Raw genomic sequence first — 18,472 nt, forward strand, 5'->3', positions numbered from 1 at the left:
CTCTAAGGAAGCATTGAAAAGATCAGACAACAAAACTATCAGAACTTCTCTGAATTCCTTGAGTACACTCTGATGCATCCCATCAGGACCCATCGCTTTATCTATTTTTAGTTTAGCTAACTCCTCATGAGTACAGAATCAGTCCTGGTCCTTTGTTTGTTTCACACACATATTTTAATCATGTTAGACCTTTTTTTATATACATGTGTAACAACTGAATATGCATTAATGTGTAATTTGAATATGCATTATCATTTCCAATGTCATTTATGGGAATTTTATTTTTTTAATTGTTTTTGTTACAGGAGAAATATTGCCAGGGTACATATTTTGTGAAAAAGGACCCACTGTTTTGGAAAAAAAAGTACTCTATTCCGATAGAGTGTGCACTTTTTGCAGAATAAGCGCATTTGACAAAGTGTGCACTGTTTCTGAAAAAAAATGTTTATTCTTAATAGTGCACACTCTTTGAGAAAAGTGTGCATTTTTTTCAAAAGAGTACATACTCTTCTGGAAGGGTGTGCACATGAAAAAAAAATCATAATTTTTGGCATGTTTTCCTGCCATTTGCCAGATTCTGAAAGAACATTTCATTTAGCACTTATTGTTGAATTCCTAGGGGTTGATATTTAATCAGCCACAAATGGCCACTGGCCAGTTAAATCGCCTGTTCTTGGTTAACCGTTAATTTTCAGCAGCACTTGACCGGTTAGTACTGCTGAAAAAAAAAGGGGGTTAGTGTCAAACTCAAAACCAGTTATTTTGGTGGCATTCCAGGGATAGCACTTGGCTGGTTAAGTGCTGATGAACTTAACTGGCCAAATTAACCGCATAATTAGGACCTATCTTTATGCAGTACCCATAGCCAGCTTAGTGCTGAATATTGCACTTAACTGGCTATTGTGTTTGCTGGCTCTGCAAATCCAGAAATTCAATGCTGAAGCCCAGACATGGCCCAGCATTGAATTTCTGGGTATAACACTGCTAGCAGTCAGCAAAATGCTGATCAGCGCTGGCTGAACATTGTATTCTACAGGTTTCCTGCAGGAGTTTCAATCAAACAATATTTTGGAAGTTTATATATTTTGAAATTACAGCTGCATGCATGTTTAGCAAGTCAGATGCATGCTTAATGTATGGGTTAGGGTTGTGTTTTCTAAATGCAGGGGGTGTGGGTTTGATTCCCACTGAGGGCATTTATGGTTACACTTGATTAGCATATGTGAATGTGGAGGAGTGGATACTATAATGAAGAGCACTCACTCATGGATGATGCAGTTCAGCTTCCTTGCAGCAGGGGGCACTAGTCTGCCAAGGCAGAGGCTGAGACAGCTGCTAAATTAGAGGGGAGGGGCTCAGATTAGGATGGAGCTAAAACCCCTTAAGCTGAATAGGCCAGGGAGGCCCCAATACAGAGGCCTAGGAGGACAGAAGCTGCCCTATAGTTTAAGGGTTCCCCTGCTGATGTGCAGTGATCATGACCTGGCTAAGGTAAGCCACTTTTGCTATTTGACTAAGACTTGCAAGTTGTGTTTTAGGTCTGGCTGGAGCAAGACGTGGGACTTGGAGAAGAACCAAGAAATTACAAGCTGTGTTAAGGGTGTGGAATCCACACCAGCCACAGACTATGTTTGGGTCTGTTGGCCACAGGCCTGCTTGGGGCTGTGTTTATTGAATGGAGGAAGGTTTTCCAACTTATGTTCCTGGCCCTATAAAGTAACAGGCCTCAGGACTCAGATCAATAAATACTTATTTATATCTTGTTGTTCAGCTGAGTTCTTTCACCAGCCCACCCTCAACCCTTGATCAGGGTATCTGGGTTTAAAAAAAGGTTTGAGCAAGTTCCTAGATGAAACGTCCATAGTCTACTATTAAAATAGACATGGGGAAGCCACTGCTTGCCCCAAGGTTGGAAGCATGGAATGTTGCTACTATTTGGGATTCTGCCAGGTATTTGTGACCTGGATTGGCTGGGCTAGATGGACCATTGATCTGACCCAGCATGGCTGTTCTTATGTTATATTCTAAAAGGCACAGCTATTCTGCGAACATGACAGTCTGATCAGTCGATTATGTCCAAGTATTGAAATATAACGCATGTTTCTTTGGTATAGAGGGGCATTTTCGATAGAACGTCTAAATCAGAATTTGAGCGTTTTACAAAAACGTCCAAATTCTGAACAGGAAGGAAGTTCATTTTCCAAAAAGATAGACGTCTATCTTTTGTGTTCAAAAATGCGATGGACGTCTTGTGATTTGGACGTCCTTTTTTTTTTGGTCCATTTTCGAACAAAAGACGTCTAAATGCAAGGCTGCCAAAACAGAGGAGGAGTGGCTTAATGGTTAGTGCAGCAGGCTTTGATCCTGGCAACATGGGTTCAATTCCCACTGCTGCTCCTTGTGACTTTGGGCAAGTCAAATGCACAAGGGACATTTTTGGATATAACATCTAAGTCTGAATTTGGACTTTTTGTAAACTGTCCAAAATCAGAACAGGAAAGGTCATTTTCTACAAAAAAAAGTCTATCTTTCCTTTTGAAAGTGCTGTTTGGAAAAATGTTTTGTGATTTAGAGGAGTAAGGGGAGGTGATCCCCGAGTCCTTCCAATGGTCATTTGGGGCATCTCTTGTGTAGAGTAGAGGAGTAGCCTAGTGGTCAATGCAGCAGAGCTTGATCCTGGGAAAGTGGGTTCAAGTCATAAGTACATAAGTATTTCCATACTGGGAAAGACCAAAGATCCATCAAGCCCAGCATCCTGTTTCCAACAGTGGCTAATCCAGGTCACAAATACCTGGCAAGATCCCAAAAAAGTACAAAACATTCTATACTGCTTCTCTCAGAAATAGTGGATTTCCCCCAAGTCCATTTAATAACGCTCTATGGACTTTTTCTTTAGGAAGTTGTCCAAACCATTTTTAAACTCTGCTAAGCTAACCGCCTTTACCACATTCTCTGGCAAATGAATTCCAGAGTTTAATTACACACACCCCTGCCGCTGCCGCCCCCCCGCCGCTGCAGTCCGCGGTCTCACCTGCCTGCCTCCACGGCTCCGGGCCCCCTGCATTCAGGGCGGCAGTTGCAGATCGCCTCTCTTCTGGCCTTCCCTCCCTGTGTCCTGCCTCATCTGATGTAACTTCCAGTTTCCGAAGGGGAAGAGGGAGGGAAGGCCTGAAGGGAAGCGATCTGTGACCGCCGCTTCGAATGCAGGGGACCCGGAGCCGAGGAGGCAGCAGTAGCATAGCCAGAGTTTAATTTTTAGATGGGCCTAGAGGTGGACTGGGTGGGCACAGGCCTCGCATTTCCTCTCCACCCGCTACCACCCCCCCCCCCCCCGCCCTTCCACCGCCGTATTTCCTCTCCACCCGCCACCGCCCCCCCCCCCCCCCGCGACAGCCCCCTGCACATGGTCAGCTCTGGTCATTTTTACTGACCTGAAACGCCGTTCTCCCTCCAGCACCGGCGATTCCCATAGCCAGCCTTCTGCCAGCGCGCGTCGTCGGAGCCTCTTCTCAGGCGCGTCCCGCCTACTCTGCAACTTCCTGTTTTCCGCAAAGGTGGGACACAGGAAGTTGCAGAGTAGGTGGGACGTGCCTGAGAAGAGGCCCCGACGACGCGCGCTGGCAGAAGGCTGGCTATGGGAATCGCCGGTGCTGAAGGAAGAACGGCGCTTCAGGGCAGTAGAAGTGAGCAGACCACGCGGACGGGGAGAGCAGGCAGAAGAGGCTGGGCGGGCCTGGAGCAAAAGTGGCTGGGCCCATGGCTACACCCCTGGGAGGCAGGCAGGTGAGACCTGGAACTGCAGCACCGGCAGCCTGACCCCGGCACCGGGCCCCCCTTGGAGGCCCGGGCCCGGGGAATTTTGTCCCCCCTCCCCCCCCCCCCTCAGCGGCCCTGCAAGAGACCAGAGATTTTATTAAGAATAAAGTGTAAATATTCAACAGTTCAAAGAGAGAGTTAATAAAAGTCTATGGTTACATATGAAAAAAACCCATGTTATTTTTAAAGTTCTATGAGCAACTTGGAACAAGCAGACAAAACCTTTTGTAGTATACTGTAAGAGAGAGGTTAAAAATATAACTTACTGACTCCCAAAACAAAGATGGAAAAGACACCAATCACCTGCCAGAGTCGTAAACCCCAAAAAACTACAGTCTCAGATGTGACAGGATCTGGTTTCTTTTTAGGGGGCTCTGTGGTTGCCTACAAAATAGAAAAAAAAATGAAGGTAAGATGTACAAATATCAACATATACTTTTGATATTTCCAAAATAGGTTAATCTTGAAAATGAAACAGTGTAAAGAAGTCTTGTAGAATGAGTTTCCTATTGATACTCAATGTATTCCTGTGTTCAGAGGTTCAAGGGTTAATTTTGTAACCACGCATGATAAAGAGTCTGTGCATATATTTCTTAATGTGGAATTTCCCAGATTTTCAAAGCAAAAGTATGCATGCACGTCCACTTTAGAAGTCACCTCAGGAAAACAAAGAATAAACGAGTACACACAAATAAAGAAATTGAAGTGATGCAACTTAAGTAAGAAGAAAATGGACTTTTTGGTGATTTAACAGCCCGTTCCCCCATTTATTTGAAAAGAGTCTTCAACACAGAGAACGTCTTTGGTTACTACTGCTGTTGCTACACTTTTTTGTGGTAAATAACACACGGTTTTTGTTCTTTTCAAACTTTTCTTTGGCTGAACGCCAGCATTCCTTGGGCCAGGGTTTGTGTTATCCTTTCTTCAGAACTTAAGGGCCAAAAAGGATAGAATTGTTCATATTTTTAAGAGGTTTGGATAGCGAAAGAAATACATACTATTATTTTCAGCAGTTAACCTGTTTTGTAGTAGAGATGGGCAGTCAGAAATGACATATATAAAATATTCTGTTTTGTGTGTGTGCTGGGCATGTGATATGTTTATTTATTTATGTATTTATTTATTTATTACGTTTGTACCCCGTGCTTTCCCGCTCATCACAGGCTCAATGCAGCTTACATAGTAACAAGAGAATACAATCTGTAGTATCAGGGTCCAGGCCTTATTGCCTATTATGAATTAATATGATATATGTTCTCCTCAACTTTACTGACTTCCCCCTCTAAATTAGTGGTCTAAGAAAAGCGGAATATTTACTTTAAATTAGAATCTTCTTTTTGTTATTTCAGATAATATCTCTGTGTTTCTTGTACAAGATATATCTTCTGAATAAGTTTTGAAATATCATAAATAAATAAATTTAAAAAAAAACAATCTGTAGTATCAGAATCAGCAAAGGAGGTATATGGAGTGGCCTAGTGGTTAGGGTGGTGGACTGTGGTCCTGAGGAACTGAGTTCAATTCCCACTTCAGGAACAGGCAGCTCCTTGTGACTCTGGGCAAGTCACTTAACCCTCCATTGCCCCATGTAAGCCACATTGAGCCTGCCATGAGTGGGAAAGCGCAGGGTACAAATGTAACAAATAAAAATATGATGAGACAGATGAACAAGGAGTAAATGGGATAGAAGAGGATTGAGAGAAAGGATAGGTAAGGAGGTGGGGTGATAAAGGTGAAGTTGGGATAAGCATGGAGGGTAAGAAGGTTGGTAGGAGATGTTTTCTGAGTCATTGTTATTAATGATTAGTTGAACTGGCAAATAGATGTATTGCTTATGTTTGCCTGTGATATGTCAAGTCATTCGGGTAAGATAAGTGTATAATTATGGTACAGCCAGAGACCCCCCCCCCCCACTGGAATGGTGGCGGGCCCAGTCATAGAGCTCAGGCCATTACAGACCTTGGCTGAGTCAGAAATCTGATGGCTGACATAACTGGGAGCTTACTGGAAAAGTATGGCCTAGTTTGTAGCCCGGATTGAGGCCTAAATAAGCTAAATTAGGAAAAGTTAGGTCAATAGATATGGAAACAAAATGGAGGATTTCAGCACAAAATGGAAGCCGTATCTGTTACAAAGTGGAATTTTCTCTAATGTAAGTTAGGAAAACAAGTTGAGAAATGAGTGAGTCATGCCAGGTGCAAAGAAAATAGGGAACTAGCTGTCCAAGAGGGGAGGGAGACTTTCCTGTGAGCAGGATTGTGGTCAGCCATGGTGTGAGAAAGGAAAGGTGTAGCTGGATGCAGGGTCTTGCTTAAGATTTGTGGTCAAGCGAGCTAGAGACAAAACCATGTTAGCAAGATAGAAGCTACTCATTAGCATGAGCCAATCAGTGACAACCATGACATTAGCAAAGATCCAATCAGGTATATCTATTGTCATATTATCCATATCCTGAGGGCACCTATAAAAATCAGGGTATTTCCTGGTTTAAGTTAGAGAGAAGGGTTGCCACTCTCTCTCTCCAAGGGAAACCAATGTGTCCAGCAGAATTGACAAATTACCTAATTGCTTTCCCTTGTAAAACCTCTAATTGGTAAAAGAAATGATAAAAGATTAGGAATTAATTAACACCTGTTTGCAGCTGGATTATTATATTCCTATAATTAATTGATTGTACGTGCCTGTTGTCAATCACTGATTTGACTTGTACCTTGGCAAATAAACTCCTCATTCCAAATGATGATTTGTGGGCTTCACTTAATGATGAAAGGCTGTAAGTATAAATGCTTTTGCTGTATCAGGCTATCTTTTGCTGCATTGTATAACCTGTGACATAAATCCAGTTTGTCATAAGGCTGGTATCTTTTCCTTAGACCTAATATCTCTCTTAGTGGCAATTCCTTTTAGAACTTCACAACTCCTTGATTACCCCAGTACTAGTGCTATTTAGAGATGGAGTCAGATTTAAGGTCACTCCAGCCTTCTTGGGGGTCTCTGAACCCTAAAATTAAAACATAAGGTACCAGGGGGTAGAGGCATTTGAAGAGCAGCAAGATTTAGGAGGTGGGCTACAGTTTGGCACATCTAGGGGTAGTCGTAAGGTACTAGGTTTAGAGGTGGGGCAATTTGTGATGCAGCTTATAATATACATGTTGTTTGTTCCCCTGCACACAAGAACCAAGCTGTGAATGACTTATGAAGGCTGACACAAATGTGAAGGTTTCCATGGTAGGCTTGCTAAATGTCAGACATTTACCGAGCTTACTCCCAAATCTTGGTTGTCCAATTAGTGATTCAAGTTCAGAAATTCTGTAAAACTATGTCTGCAAAGAATGATGGCACCCAAAAAGCATTAGCAGAGCTGTCAAATTACCTAGGAGTGTCACATGCTTATTTTTAGCGCGCTCTAGAAATGTTAGTGCACCTTTCTAAAGGTGCCCCTAGTTCTTAGAGGGAGATTATTGACTATCCTTGGCGTTTTCATCACTTTATCACAAGAAATAGCACATATGAGTTTATCTTGTTGGGCAGACTAGATGGACCGTGCAGGTCTTTTCTGCCGTCATCTACTATGTTACTATGTTTATCATGATGCATTATGAGACTAGCAGCATGGTTATCAATGGGTAGAATCAGGGACTATAAAACCAGGATTGACCAAAAAGTCTTCCTCTTGGAAATGGGTAACTTAGCATCTTTGCATTAGAGAGTTTCCCTATGAAGTGCTTCCAGCAATAGGTTACTCTCCTGTCAGATGAGAATAGCCTTCTTCTGTGCAATCTGAAAGATCTTGCAGTTGGTTTGCCTTCATTGAAATTATCTTATTGTTCATAGCATTTTCTTTGTTTTGTTGGGAATGTAATAATTTTCAAATTCGGCTGAACCCTCGGGTTTGGGGTGCCCTCACCTACTCCAAACATTCCTAATTCTATGGCTCCCAGCTGTGTTTTGAAGCCTCCTACTTCCAAAGCTCCAACTCTTGGTTTTCCGGTCCAGGTTATACCTACCTTTGTTACACTCTTTATTTGGCAGCTTGATCTCTAGTGGTAGTACTACCACACTACCACTAAGGGTGAGAGCCAACATCTTCAACCCATGTGGCAATGGGGCTGGGATTTATTTATTTATTTTTATTTATTGCATTTGTATCCCACATTTTCACACCTCTTTGCAGGCTCAATGTGGCTTACAATACATCATGAATAGTGGAAATAAGAAGAGAAAAGACATTTGGTATTACAGAAGGATTTTGGGTTACATGATAATGATAAAGCATAATAGTGATATAACAATAAAACATTATAAGACAGTTCTGGATACATGTGGGGAATTCACATGTGTTGATCTTTGTGATATATCTTGTTCAAGAGATGGGTCTTCAGTAGTTTGCGAAAGTTGGCTAGATCATAGATCGTTTTTAGGTTGCGTGGCAGCGCGTTCCATAGTTGTGTGCTCATATAGGAAAAGGTTGATGTGTGCGTTAATTTGTATTTTAGACCTTTACAGTCGGGGAAATGAAGATTAAGGAATGTGCGAGATGATTTTTTGCTTCTGTTTCAAGTGTCCAACACTATATCACCAACAATAACCATAGAAATTGTCAGTGTGAGGGGAGTATTGGCTGCTTCTTTGCAGGGGGGGGGGATGTTAGAGTGATACATTGCAAACGCTAGTGCAGGGGATGAGCCTGAGTGTCAGGGGATGCTCTTAGGGGAGTTGTGGGTTGTCATGTGTGTTTTGGGTTGTGATGGGAGGATGTACTGATTTTGCCATGAGTGATTTGTTGTGTTTAGGTGGAAGAGGGTAAGCGTAGAATATGTTTTGAAGGAATTACGAGAAATGGGCTCAACAGATTGCTAGTCAGGAAGTGTCAGGGTCTGATCAGTTCGCACTGAAGAAAGCATCGCGACAGCTGAAGAACCAAGTAGTGAAGTGGCATTGTTTAGGTGAGGTAATATTTTTTAAAACATTATATATCTACACACACACACACACACACACACAATGTTTAACAAAATATATACAATTCTTATTTTCTGCATAACTGTCAAAACTTGACCAATTTCAATAAATTTTGGAATATGCCATCCTGAATAAATTTACAATAAGCCTACACTCCAGCTGGCTACCTCACCTAAACAATGTGCTGGGCATGTGTTGCATGTGTTATATCTATGGGGGAGGTACCAGCGGGTGGACACACATGTGGAGCAGCAAGTTTTAGGAGGTGGCTACAGTTTGTCACATCTAGGAGTAGTGGTAAGGAACTAGGGGCCCTATTTACAGCTACACTATAGGTGCACTAGCATTTTTAGTGCACGCTAAAAATTAGTGCGCACTAACGCTAGAGACACCCATAGGAATATATGGGTGTCTCTAGCGTTTAGTGCACGCTAAAAACGCCAGTACACACTAAAAACGCCAGCACACCTTAGTAAACAGGGCCCTAGGTTTAGAGTTTGGTGCAATTTGTGGGGTGGTGAGATAGTTTCAGGGGTTAGAATTTGGGGCTGAGGCAGTTTGTAGGGTGTTGTGCAATTGTTAGTAGGGTAATTTGTAGGATAATGGGGTAGTTTTTTTGGGGGGGGGGTATTTTGGGGTTGGGGCAGTTTGGAGGTGATGAGGTAGCTACAAGGTGGGTAGTTTTAGGGAAGATTTTATGGAGTGGGTCAGTTTGTAGGAGTTAGTTTTAGGGTTGGGTAGTTTGGAGGTGGTTTGGCAGTTGTTTGGCAGTTGCAGAGGATATGTTTTGGATGTGGGAGCAGTATGTGGGTGGACAGCAGTTGCATGTGGTAGTTGTGAAGAATGGGCAGTTTGTGGGGTAGTTTGTTGGGTGTTGAGACAATTGCAAGTGTGTGTGTTTTTTTTAAACCTATGTGCGGCCAGTTTGGGAGTGGAACATTGGGATGGGGTAGGGGCAGTCTGGGGGCTTGGAAGAATAGAAGTTCCATCTTTGAAACTGTCTTTCCCTGTTCTCTAACTGCTGCATTTCACTCTTAAGCGTCTATGCTACAGAAACTGGAACTCTTTTTTTCACATATAAATGGGCAGGGTCATTTTTAGGAAGACCTAACTCTGGAAGCTCCTGTCTGCTTTGGCCTATTATTGAACTCAATGTATCTTTTTACTGTTCTTTTCTTTTTCCACATGTCAAGTTTCATCTTTTTCCATTGATTTTTCTATGTTACAGAAGCTGTAACTCCTCCCATAGAAATGCATAGGGCTATTTTGTGTGCGGGGGGGGGGGGGGGGGGACGGACTTATTTCTCTGAAACTCTCAGTCCTATCTGGTCCTTTTTCAAACCTTCTGTGTATTTGTGCTGGTTTTTCCAATTTGCCAAGTATCATTTCATTTCACTACATTTTCAGAGAATTACTTTACCCCAAAGGCAGATGGACAGACATTCTCAAACCCTCCCCCCCCCTTTTTTAATATATATATATATATATAGATATATATAAGCCTTCAAACTTCTGTTGGGTTGGAAAAAAATAAAAACGATGGAGAGAGCAATTGTAGAAAAAGATGTAAAAGGAACTGAAAAGAAGGAAACTGATAAATGAAAAGAGAATAAGGTTAGGAGAGGAGATGATGAAAGAGATGGGAAAGGAACGCTGGAGGAATGAAAGACTTCTGCTATGTGTCAGTTGAATGCAAAGAGCTATATTTTTTTCCTATATGGTAAGGATGAGCAATTGTGAATCAAATATGATCCATGACAGGGAAGCCTACCAAACATAATTTGTATGACAATATATTTATTGATATGCCCACTTAGATATATATGATTAGAGGTGGTATAAAAATCATATTAAATATATTTTTCCTTTTACAATAATTTATTTATTTCATTTATCTCCCATTGAAATGAAAAAATGCATTTGAGACCTGTGTTCACTGGAATTTATGCATGCAACTAAATCTCTATGCATAAAACTGATACAGCATTGTAAGTTTTAAACTACCAGTGTTACATCTTATTTTATTATTACATTTGTACCCTGTGCTTTCCCACTCATAGCAGGCTCAATGTGGCTTACATGGGGCAATGGAGGGTTAAGTGACTTGCCCAGAGTCACAAGGAGCTGCCTGTGCCTGAAGTGGGAATCGAACTCAGTTCCTCAGTTCCCCAGGAACAAAGTCCACCACCCTAACCACTAGGCCACTCCTAGCCTATAATATACAAGTTGTTGTTGATCCCTCTGCATATAAGAACCAAGCTGTGAATGACTTATGAGGACTGACACAAATGTGAGGGTTTCCATGGCAGGCCTTCAATGGGGTGGATTGTCAGTACTGTCCCCAGCCATCTCAAGGTACTGGAAGGTCTGGTAGCCCAGGACCATGGATATGATAATTCAAACAGAACATTTAGTATTGTGACTTACCCAATACAGAACTGCATTGGAATGGAGATTGTGGGAATCCTGTGGAACCCAAGGGATTCCCATGAGAATGGAAGAAGTTTCCATGGGATTCCCATAGGGATGGAAGAGGTTACAATGGGATTCCCTTAGGGATGGAAGAAATTGCCTTGGGATTCCTGCAGAAGTGTAGTCAAAATCTCTGGTGACTCCAGAAAGAGGCTTGGAATGCACTGAGAGAGGCAGGTGGAGTGCCAGAATGAGGCTTGGAATACCCAGAGTGGCAGCTGAAACACCAGATTGAGGCTTAGAACACTCATTGGTTGAATAGTGAATGCCATCCAAAAAATTATGGGAGGCTGTTGAGGTTGGGAGGAAACAGAAGACTGTGAGCAAGTAATTAATAGACTCAACTCCTGTTTGTATGGGTGGGGGATGGAGGAGTTTAATTGTGGGTAGGGGATGAATCTCCCATGCAACTCTCTATTACCCCAAATCACCAGGAACTGCTGTGGGATTTGAACCTTGGCCTTCTGGTTCCCAAAATACTGTTCTCACCATTAGGCTACACTTCTGCACTTATGATGTATCTGTGTACAATTGAAATACCCATGTTTAAACTCACAATACTATTGCTGTAAATTAAAGCAAATTCATTGGTATCATGGAAAAAGTTAATAATGATAGAATAAACTGTAAAGGTTTGCTATTCTCTAAGGTATTTCTAATCCTGGATATAGTTTTCAAATTTCTAGATCAATATAGCTGAATTGCTGGCTATTCCATACAAAGCTATTCTTGATCTCTTTACTGGTAGGCCGCTCTTCTCAATCTTTATTTAAACGACTATCGAACTGTGCAGATTAACTGTGTGATTTCTCTTTTTACATTTGTTGACTAAAACATCAGATTGAATTAAATGCCTTGCTTTCGAGTGGCAGAATTCAGTAATTACAAAAACACTAGGGTATTTCACAATCTTCTTGCTGGAATGTCATATATAAGAGTTGACTGCCATCTAGTGGCCAACTTAAAAATATATATATTAAAAGATATGCTAACTGCACATAAGCATAAAAAAATAAATGTTAACGAACATCAAAAATATTGTAAGATGCTTTCTATCTGTTGGGCTAACTCAGGAGAAATTTCTTGACTTTCAGAAGCTATACTCCCTTCATCAGAGTTAAATACAGCATTCACAGAGAGGAACTGTATAACCAGGAACCTAGTCTGGGAGGCAGAAACATGCTTGTTTTAAACCGATTCTGCAATGAAAAGTGGGTGCCTACCATTTTGTTATAAAATAATAGACTAACAGACTCATTTTCCAAAGAGACAGATGTCCAAAAAGTGACATAAGTCAGCATTTGGACGTTTATCTCACAGAAAGTCCAAATCAGTATTATCAAAACCTCTTTTTGGACGTCTTTCGCTGAAGTCCGTCAGAAGGACGTCCAAATCTCAAGGGGGCATGCTAGAAGTGTGTTCAAGGCAGGACTTGGGCGTTCCTTAAACATGGACATCTTTCAGCAATGATGGAACAAAACAAAGATGTCCAAGACTAAAACTTAGATGTTTTGAGCTAGACCTGTTTTTATAACAAATAGCTGCGGTGGGAATTGAACCCACTTCCCCAGGATCAAAGTCTGCTGCACTAACCACTAAGCTACTCATCTACTCCACAGAAAAGGTGCCCCAAATGACCAGATGACCACTGGAGGGACTTGGGGATCACCTCCCCCTTATTCCCCCAACTCGCAAAACATTTTTCCAAACAGCACTTTCAAAAGGAAAAGATAGACTTTTTGTAGAAAATGACCTTTCCAAATTCACAAGGAGCAACAGTGGGAATTGAACCCATGTTGCCAGCATCAAAGCCCGCTGCACTAACCATTAAGCCACTCCTGCTCTTTTTAGAGGTCTTGCATTTGAACATCTTTTGTTCGAAAATGGACCAAAACAAAGGACGTCCAAATCACAGGACGGCCATAGCATTTTTGAACACAAAAGATAGACGTCCATCTTTTTTCAAAAATGGACTTTCCTGTTCGGAATTTGGACGTCTTTGTAAAACTTCCAAATTCTGATTTAGACGTTTCTTTTGAAAATGCCCCTCCACATGGCCTAAAACATGCCTTAATTTAAAGCACATTCACTTATACCATCCCGGGCTTAGATGATAGAAAGAATGCACATAAACTATAGTATTTTAACATTTATATGCGTACATGTACTCTCTGCCAAAACTCCATTCATATGCTGAACAGAGTAAAAATATACACATACAAACAAGATAAGTGCATTTATATTGGTCAGTATTTTATTGGAGGACCTTTACACTTGTAAGTGGCAACTTGTGTGCATAAATGATTTAACTACTGCCACTTAAACACGTTCATGATTACCAAAACTTGGTGGATCTTTATAGAATTACTCCCAAAATGCAAGTGAATCATAAAGTTAATACCAGTGATAGTGTGAAAAGGGAACAGAAGAGAGTAGAGGGTGTTTGGCCCCCATTTTCAAGGAGGCAGGTTGCCTGTTTATATATATATATATATATATATATATATATATATATATATATATATATATATATATATATATGTTGAACATTGTTTGTTTATATCAGATTGCGTTGCCTGTAACAGTTTACAGTGCCTGTGCCCTTAAGAAATGAATGGCGTGCCTTTGGACTACAAATCTTGGGGTCCTTTTACTAAGGTGCACTGACAAATGGCCTGCGGTAGTATAGACGCCTGTTTTGGGCACGTGCAGAATCATTTTTCAGCGCACCTGCAAAAAATGCCTTTTTTATTTTTGCCGAAAAAGGACGTGCGGCAAAATGAAAATCGCCTAACGTCCATTTTGGTAAAAAGGGCCGCAGCACGCAGCAAAATCGGATCCCGCCACTAGCACGGGGCCCTTTTTACCACAGCTTAGTAAAAGGGTTCCTAAGTGCTTGTTAGTTCCAAAAATTAAATCATTGGAACCCATTAACTAATCATTTTGGGAACCAATCCTTGATGTGCGTACAATTATGGGCACCCAGGGAGTATATGCACCTATTCAGCTGAACAATTTTACAAGAGACCTTTTCTGCAAGGATTTTTCTTTTTGTCAAAGAAATTTTATTGACATTTAGTAATAGAAATTCAATAGAATACAATAAAACAGGTGATAATATGAAAATATTAACAAGGACATAGACTTAGCGTGGAAAATAATCTAAAAGTTCCAAAGCATACATTTTAAATATTAAAAGGTCTATTTGAATGTTGGTAATTTCTTCAAAAGTCAGGTATTAAAACTAGTCAAAAACATTTCTAATGAAACTTTTGCTTACTCATGCTTGTTCCTAATTTGTCTGCAATTGACATTTCAAATGTAAAAGTTTGTAGTACGGATTGTCACCAAAAGTAAACATTCAGGGGTCATTTTACTAAGGTAGGATTTAACACACGCATGCTAATAATGAGCACAAGCTAAATTCTATGAAACCTATAGGTATAAAATGGGCTTCTTAGCATTTAGTGTGTGCTAATAATTAGCACATTTAAGGACCCCCTTAGTAAATGATTATATTAATGCAACTGCTATAAGAATATCAAATAATTTTAATTGTTGGGAAAGGAAGTCTTCTTTGAGTGCACTGGATTTGAAAATAATTATCTGAGGTGTAAGATCTGCAGAAATTGGTGGAATGTTTTAGATACAGGAAATACTTTAAAAAATAACATTCTAAATAGATAAATCAACCATCAAGGAAATAAATCACATTAAAAATATATATATTTCCATTCTGTTCCTGAGACATATAGGTAATCTTATAAAACTGCCTAAAGATTTGTAATCTCAGTACGTTGCCAATAAATTTAAATTTGACTCACACTTTTTAGTCGTAGCTTAAATGCAGCACTTCATTCTAAACTAATTTTGACTTCCAGTGCTGAATCAGAAATGTATAATGCATTTGTTAATTGGGGAATTTAGTCAGATTTAATTGAGTCTCAGCAGATTTGTTTATGAGCAGTCAGGCACCATGATGTAACTCATTAAAACTGCAGATTTCAGTAATAAAACAAAGTACAGTGACAGTGTTCAACTGTCTGTGCTCAAGCAACTTCAGGAAGCACGGTGTAGGCATCTAGGAACATGTTTTTAATACTTTCAGGCAAGATTGTGTTAGCATGTTAAGCAGAAACCGGTTCATGTTTCCATCCGATCAGAGCAGGTTCTCTTCTGTGAAACTGAGGGGTCCTTTTACTAAGCTGCATAGGTGCCTACACACGTCCTATGTGCATCAATTTTGAACTACCTCATGGCCAGGGCGGTAATTTCATTTTTTTACGTGCATCCGCTATGCGTGCGTCGGAAATATTTTTTATTTTCCAGCGTGTGGCGCTAACCGGGCAGTAATCGACATTGTACACTTACTGACGATTTCTGCCTGCTTAATGCGTGAGACCTTACCGCTAAGTGAATGGGTGGCAGTAAGGTCTCAGTCCCCAAAATGGGCTTGCACCAATTTTCATTTTGCCGCACGTCCATATTCGCCCCCCCCCCCCCCCCCCACAAGGCCTTTTTTGTAGGCGCGCTGAAAAATGGACCTGAATGCTACTACTACTACTACTACTACTACTATTTAGCATTTCTATAGCGCTACAAGGAGTACGCAGCGCTGCTACTACTACTATTTAGCAATGCTTCCGATACTCACGTCTACACCCGTGCAAGCCATTTTTCAGTGCACCTTAATAAAAGGACCCCTCAAAGATCTGCAAAGTGTTAAAGCAGAGCAATGAAAATCCTCCTCAAGACAGGAAAAATGATAACCAGCACTGGCCCACATATCTAATATAATAAAACGCACCGTGAACGTTCTAATGAGGACAACGTTCTGTGAAGCCATCTGACGTCACTGAAGCTGTAGGGTTCGTGGATTCGTGGTGTGAAGCCTTCAAGCCAGCCAGCCGTCTCTGCCCCGCCCTCGCGAAAAAAACAAACAAATCGGGAAGCGAAACGTCAGGGAAGGAGGCGGCGCTCCCGACGTCTAGCCTTCCCTTCGCTGTGTTCCGCCTTCAAAATAAGGCGGAACACAGCGAAAGGAAAGCTAGACGTCGGGAGCGCCGCCTCCTTCCCTGACGCTTCGCTGCACGAACCGCCACGGAGGTAAAGTTAAAAAGAATAAAAAAAAAAAAAAGGGATGCATGGATGCGAAGGGGAGGGGGGGGGGGGCATGGATGCGAGGCATGGATGCGAAGGGGGGGGGGGGGGAGAAGAGGGCGGGCCAGGCTGGGACATGGGAGAGAGAGTAGCATGGATGCGAGGGGGGGGGGACTTGCTGGAAAAGGATGAATGGAGGCGGCAGGGGACAGAGGAGCATGGATGGGTATGGATTAGGAGGACAGGGCACAGGGAGAGAGGGGAATTACTGGAAATGGATGAATGGAGGGGGCAGGGGACAGAGGAGCATGGATGGGCATGGATTGGGAGGACAGGACTCAGGGAGAGAGGGAAATTGCTGGATAGGGAAAAATGGAGGGGCCAGGTGACAGATGAGCATGGATTGGAAGGGCAGGACTCAGGGAGAGGGGAATTGCTGGATAGGGATGAATGGAGGGGACAGGTGGGCATGGATGGATATGGATTGCAGAGCAGGCCTCAGGCAGAGAGGGGAAATGCTGGATAAGGAAAAATGGAGGGGCCAGGTGACAGAGGAGCATGGATGGGCATGGATTGGAAGGGCAGGACTCAGGGAGAGGGGAATTGCTGGATAGGGATGAATGGAGGGGACAGATGGGCATGGATGGATATGGATTGCAGAGCAGGCCTCAGGCAGAGAGGGGAAATGCTGGATAGGGAAAAATGGAGGGGCCAGGTGACAGAGGAGCATGGATGGGCATGGATTGGAAGGGCAGGACTCAGGGAGAGGGGAATTGCTGCATAGGGATGAATGGAGGGGACAAATGGGCATGGATGGATATGGATTGCAGAGCAGGCCTCAGGCAGAGAGGGGAAATGCTGGAGTGGGAAAAATGGAGGGGCCAGGTGACAGATGAGCATGGATTGGAAGGGCAGGAGTCAGGGAGAGGGGAATTGCTGGATAGGGATGAATGGAGGGGACAGATGGGCATGGATGGATATGGATTGCAGAGCAGGCCTCAGGCAGAGAGGGGAAATGCTGGAGTGGGAAAAATGGAGGGACCAGGTGACAGAGGAGCATGGATTGGAAGGGCAGGACTCAGGGAGAGGGGAATTGCTGCATAGGGATGAATGGAGGGGACAGATGGGCATGGATGGATATGGATTGCAGGGCAGGCCTCAGGCAGAGAGGGGAAATGCTGGATAGGGATGAATGGAGGGGGCAGGTGACAGACAAACATGGATGGCCATGGATTGGGAGGGCAGGGCTCAGGGACAGAGGGGAATTGCTGGAAAAGGATGAATGGAGGGGACAGGGGACAGATGGCCATGGATTGGGAGGGCACGGCTCACACTCTCTCTCTCATATACAATGTCTTTCTGACTCTCACTCTCACACACTCTGTCTCACACTGTATCACATTCACTCTCTATGTGCCACACAGTCACTCACACACTCGCTTGGTGTCATACACTCACTCTCACAGAGAATCTGTGTCTCACACACACTCTCTCTCTTGCCCACACACACACACTCTCTCTCACACTGTGTCTCACATACACACTTGCACACACTCTCATTCTCACACACACTCTCTCACAAACACACTCACACCCAGACTCACTCTCTCTCTCACACACTCACACTTTCACTCTGACTCTCAAACAGTCACTCTCACATACACTCTCCCAAACATACACACTCCAAGGAAAACCTTGCTAGCGCCCGTTTCATTTGTGTCAGAAACGGGCCTTTTTTTACTAGTATCTTAATAAAGCATATATAAATACCATGGGGACAGTCTGTAGAACTACTGTAAGGCCACTGTTTTTAGGTTTCCCTGAACAATTTAGGACAGCAATTATTAAAGCTATTTACCTGAGTAAATGAGCCTGTCTGGAAATTACCCTTATCTGTTTAGCTAAAAGACATGCAGGTTTCTACAGCTTAGCCTAGAATGGGTGGCAGAGCTGGTGGTTGGGAGGCGGGGCTAGTGCTGGGCAGACTTATAGGGTCTGTGCCAGAGCTGGTGGTTGGGAGACGGGGTTGGTGGTTGGGAGGCGGGGCAGGGCTGGCCAGACTTATACGGTCTGTGCACTGAAGAGGCCAGTACAAATAAAAAAGTAGCACATATGAATTTAT

The 18,472-nt window shown here is 42.5% G+C and overlaps 1 protein-coding gene across 1 annotated transcript in view; it reads right to left on the minus strand.

Annotated features, from left to right (window-relative positions):
• Positions 1-18,472, minus strand: part of TMIE (transmembrane inner ear) — a 163,052-nt gene that overhangs the window by 55,393 nt on the left and 89,187 nt on the right. Inside the window, exon 2 of the mRNA XM_030189896.1 lies at positions 4,083-4,200. Within this exon, the coding sequence (XP_030045756.1) occupies positions 4,083-4,200 (118 nt within the window). The remainder of the gene's footprint in view (positions 1-4,082; positions 4,201-18,472) is intronic.

The sequence above is a fragment of the Microcaecilia unicolor genome, chromosome 1 (genome assembly GCF_901765095.1).
Source record: "Microcaecilia unicolor chromosome 1, aMicUni1.1, whole genome shotgun sequence".
Lineage (NCBI taxonomy): Eukaryota > Metazoa > Chordata > Amphibia > Gymnophiona > Siphonopidae > Microcaecilia > Microcaecilia unicolor.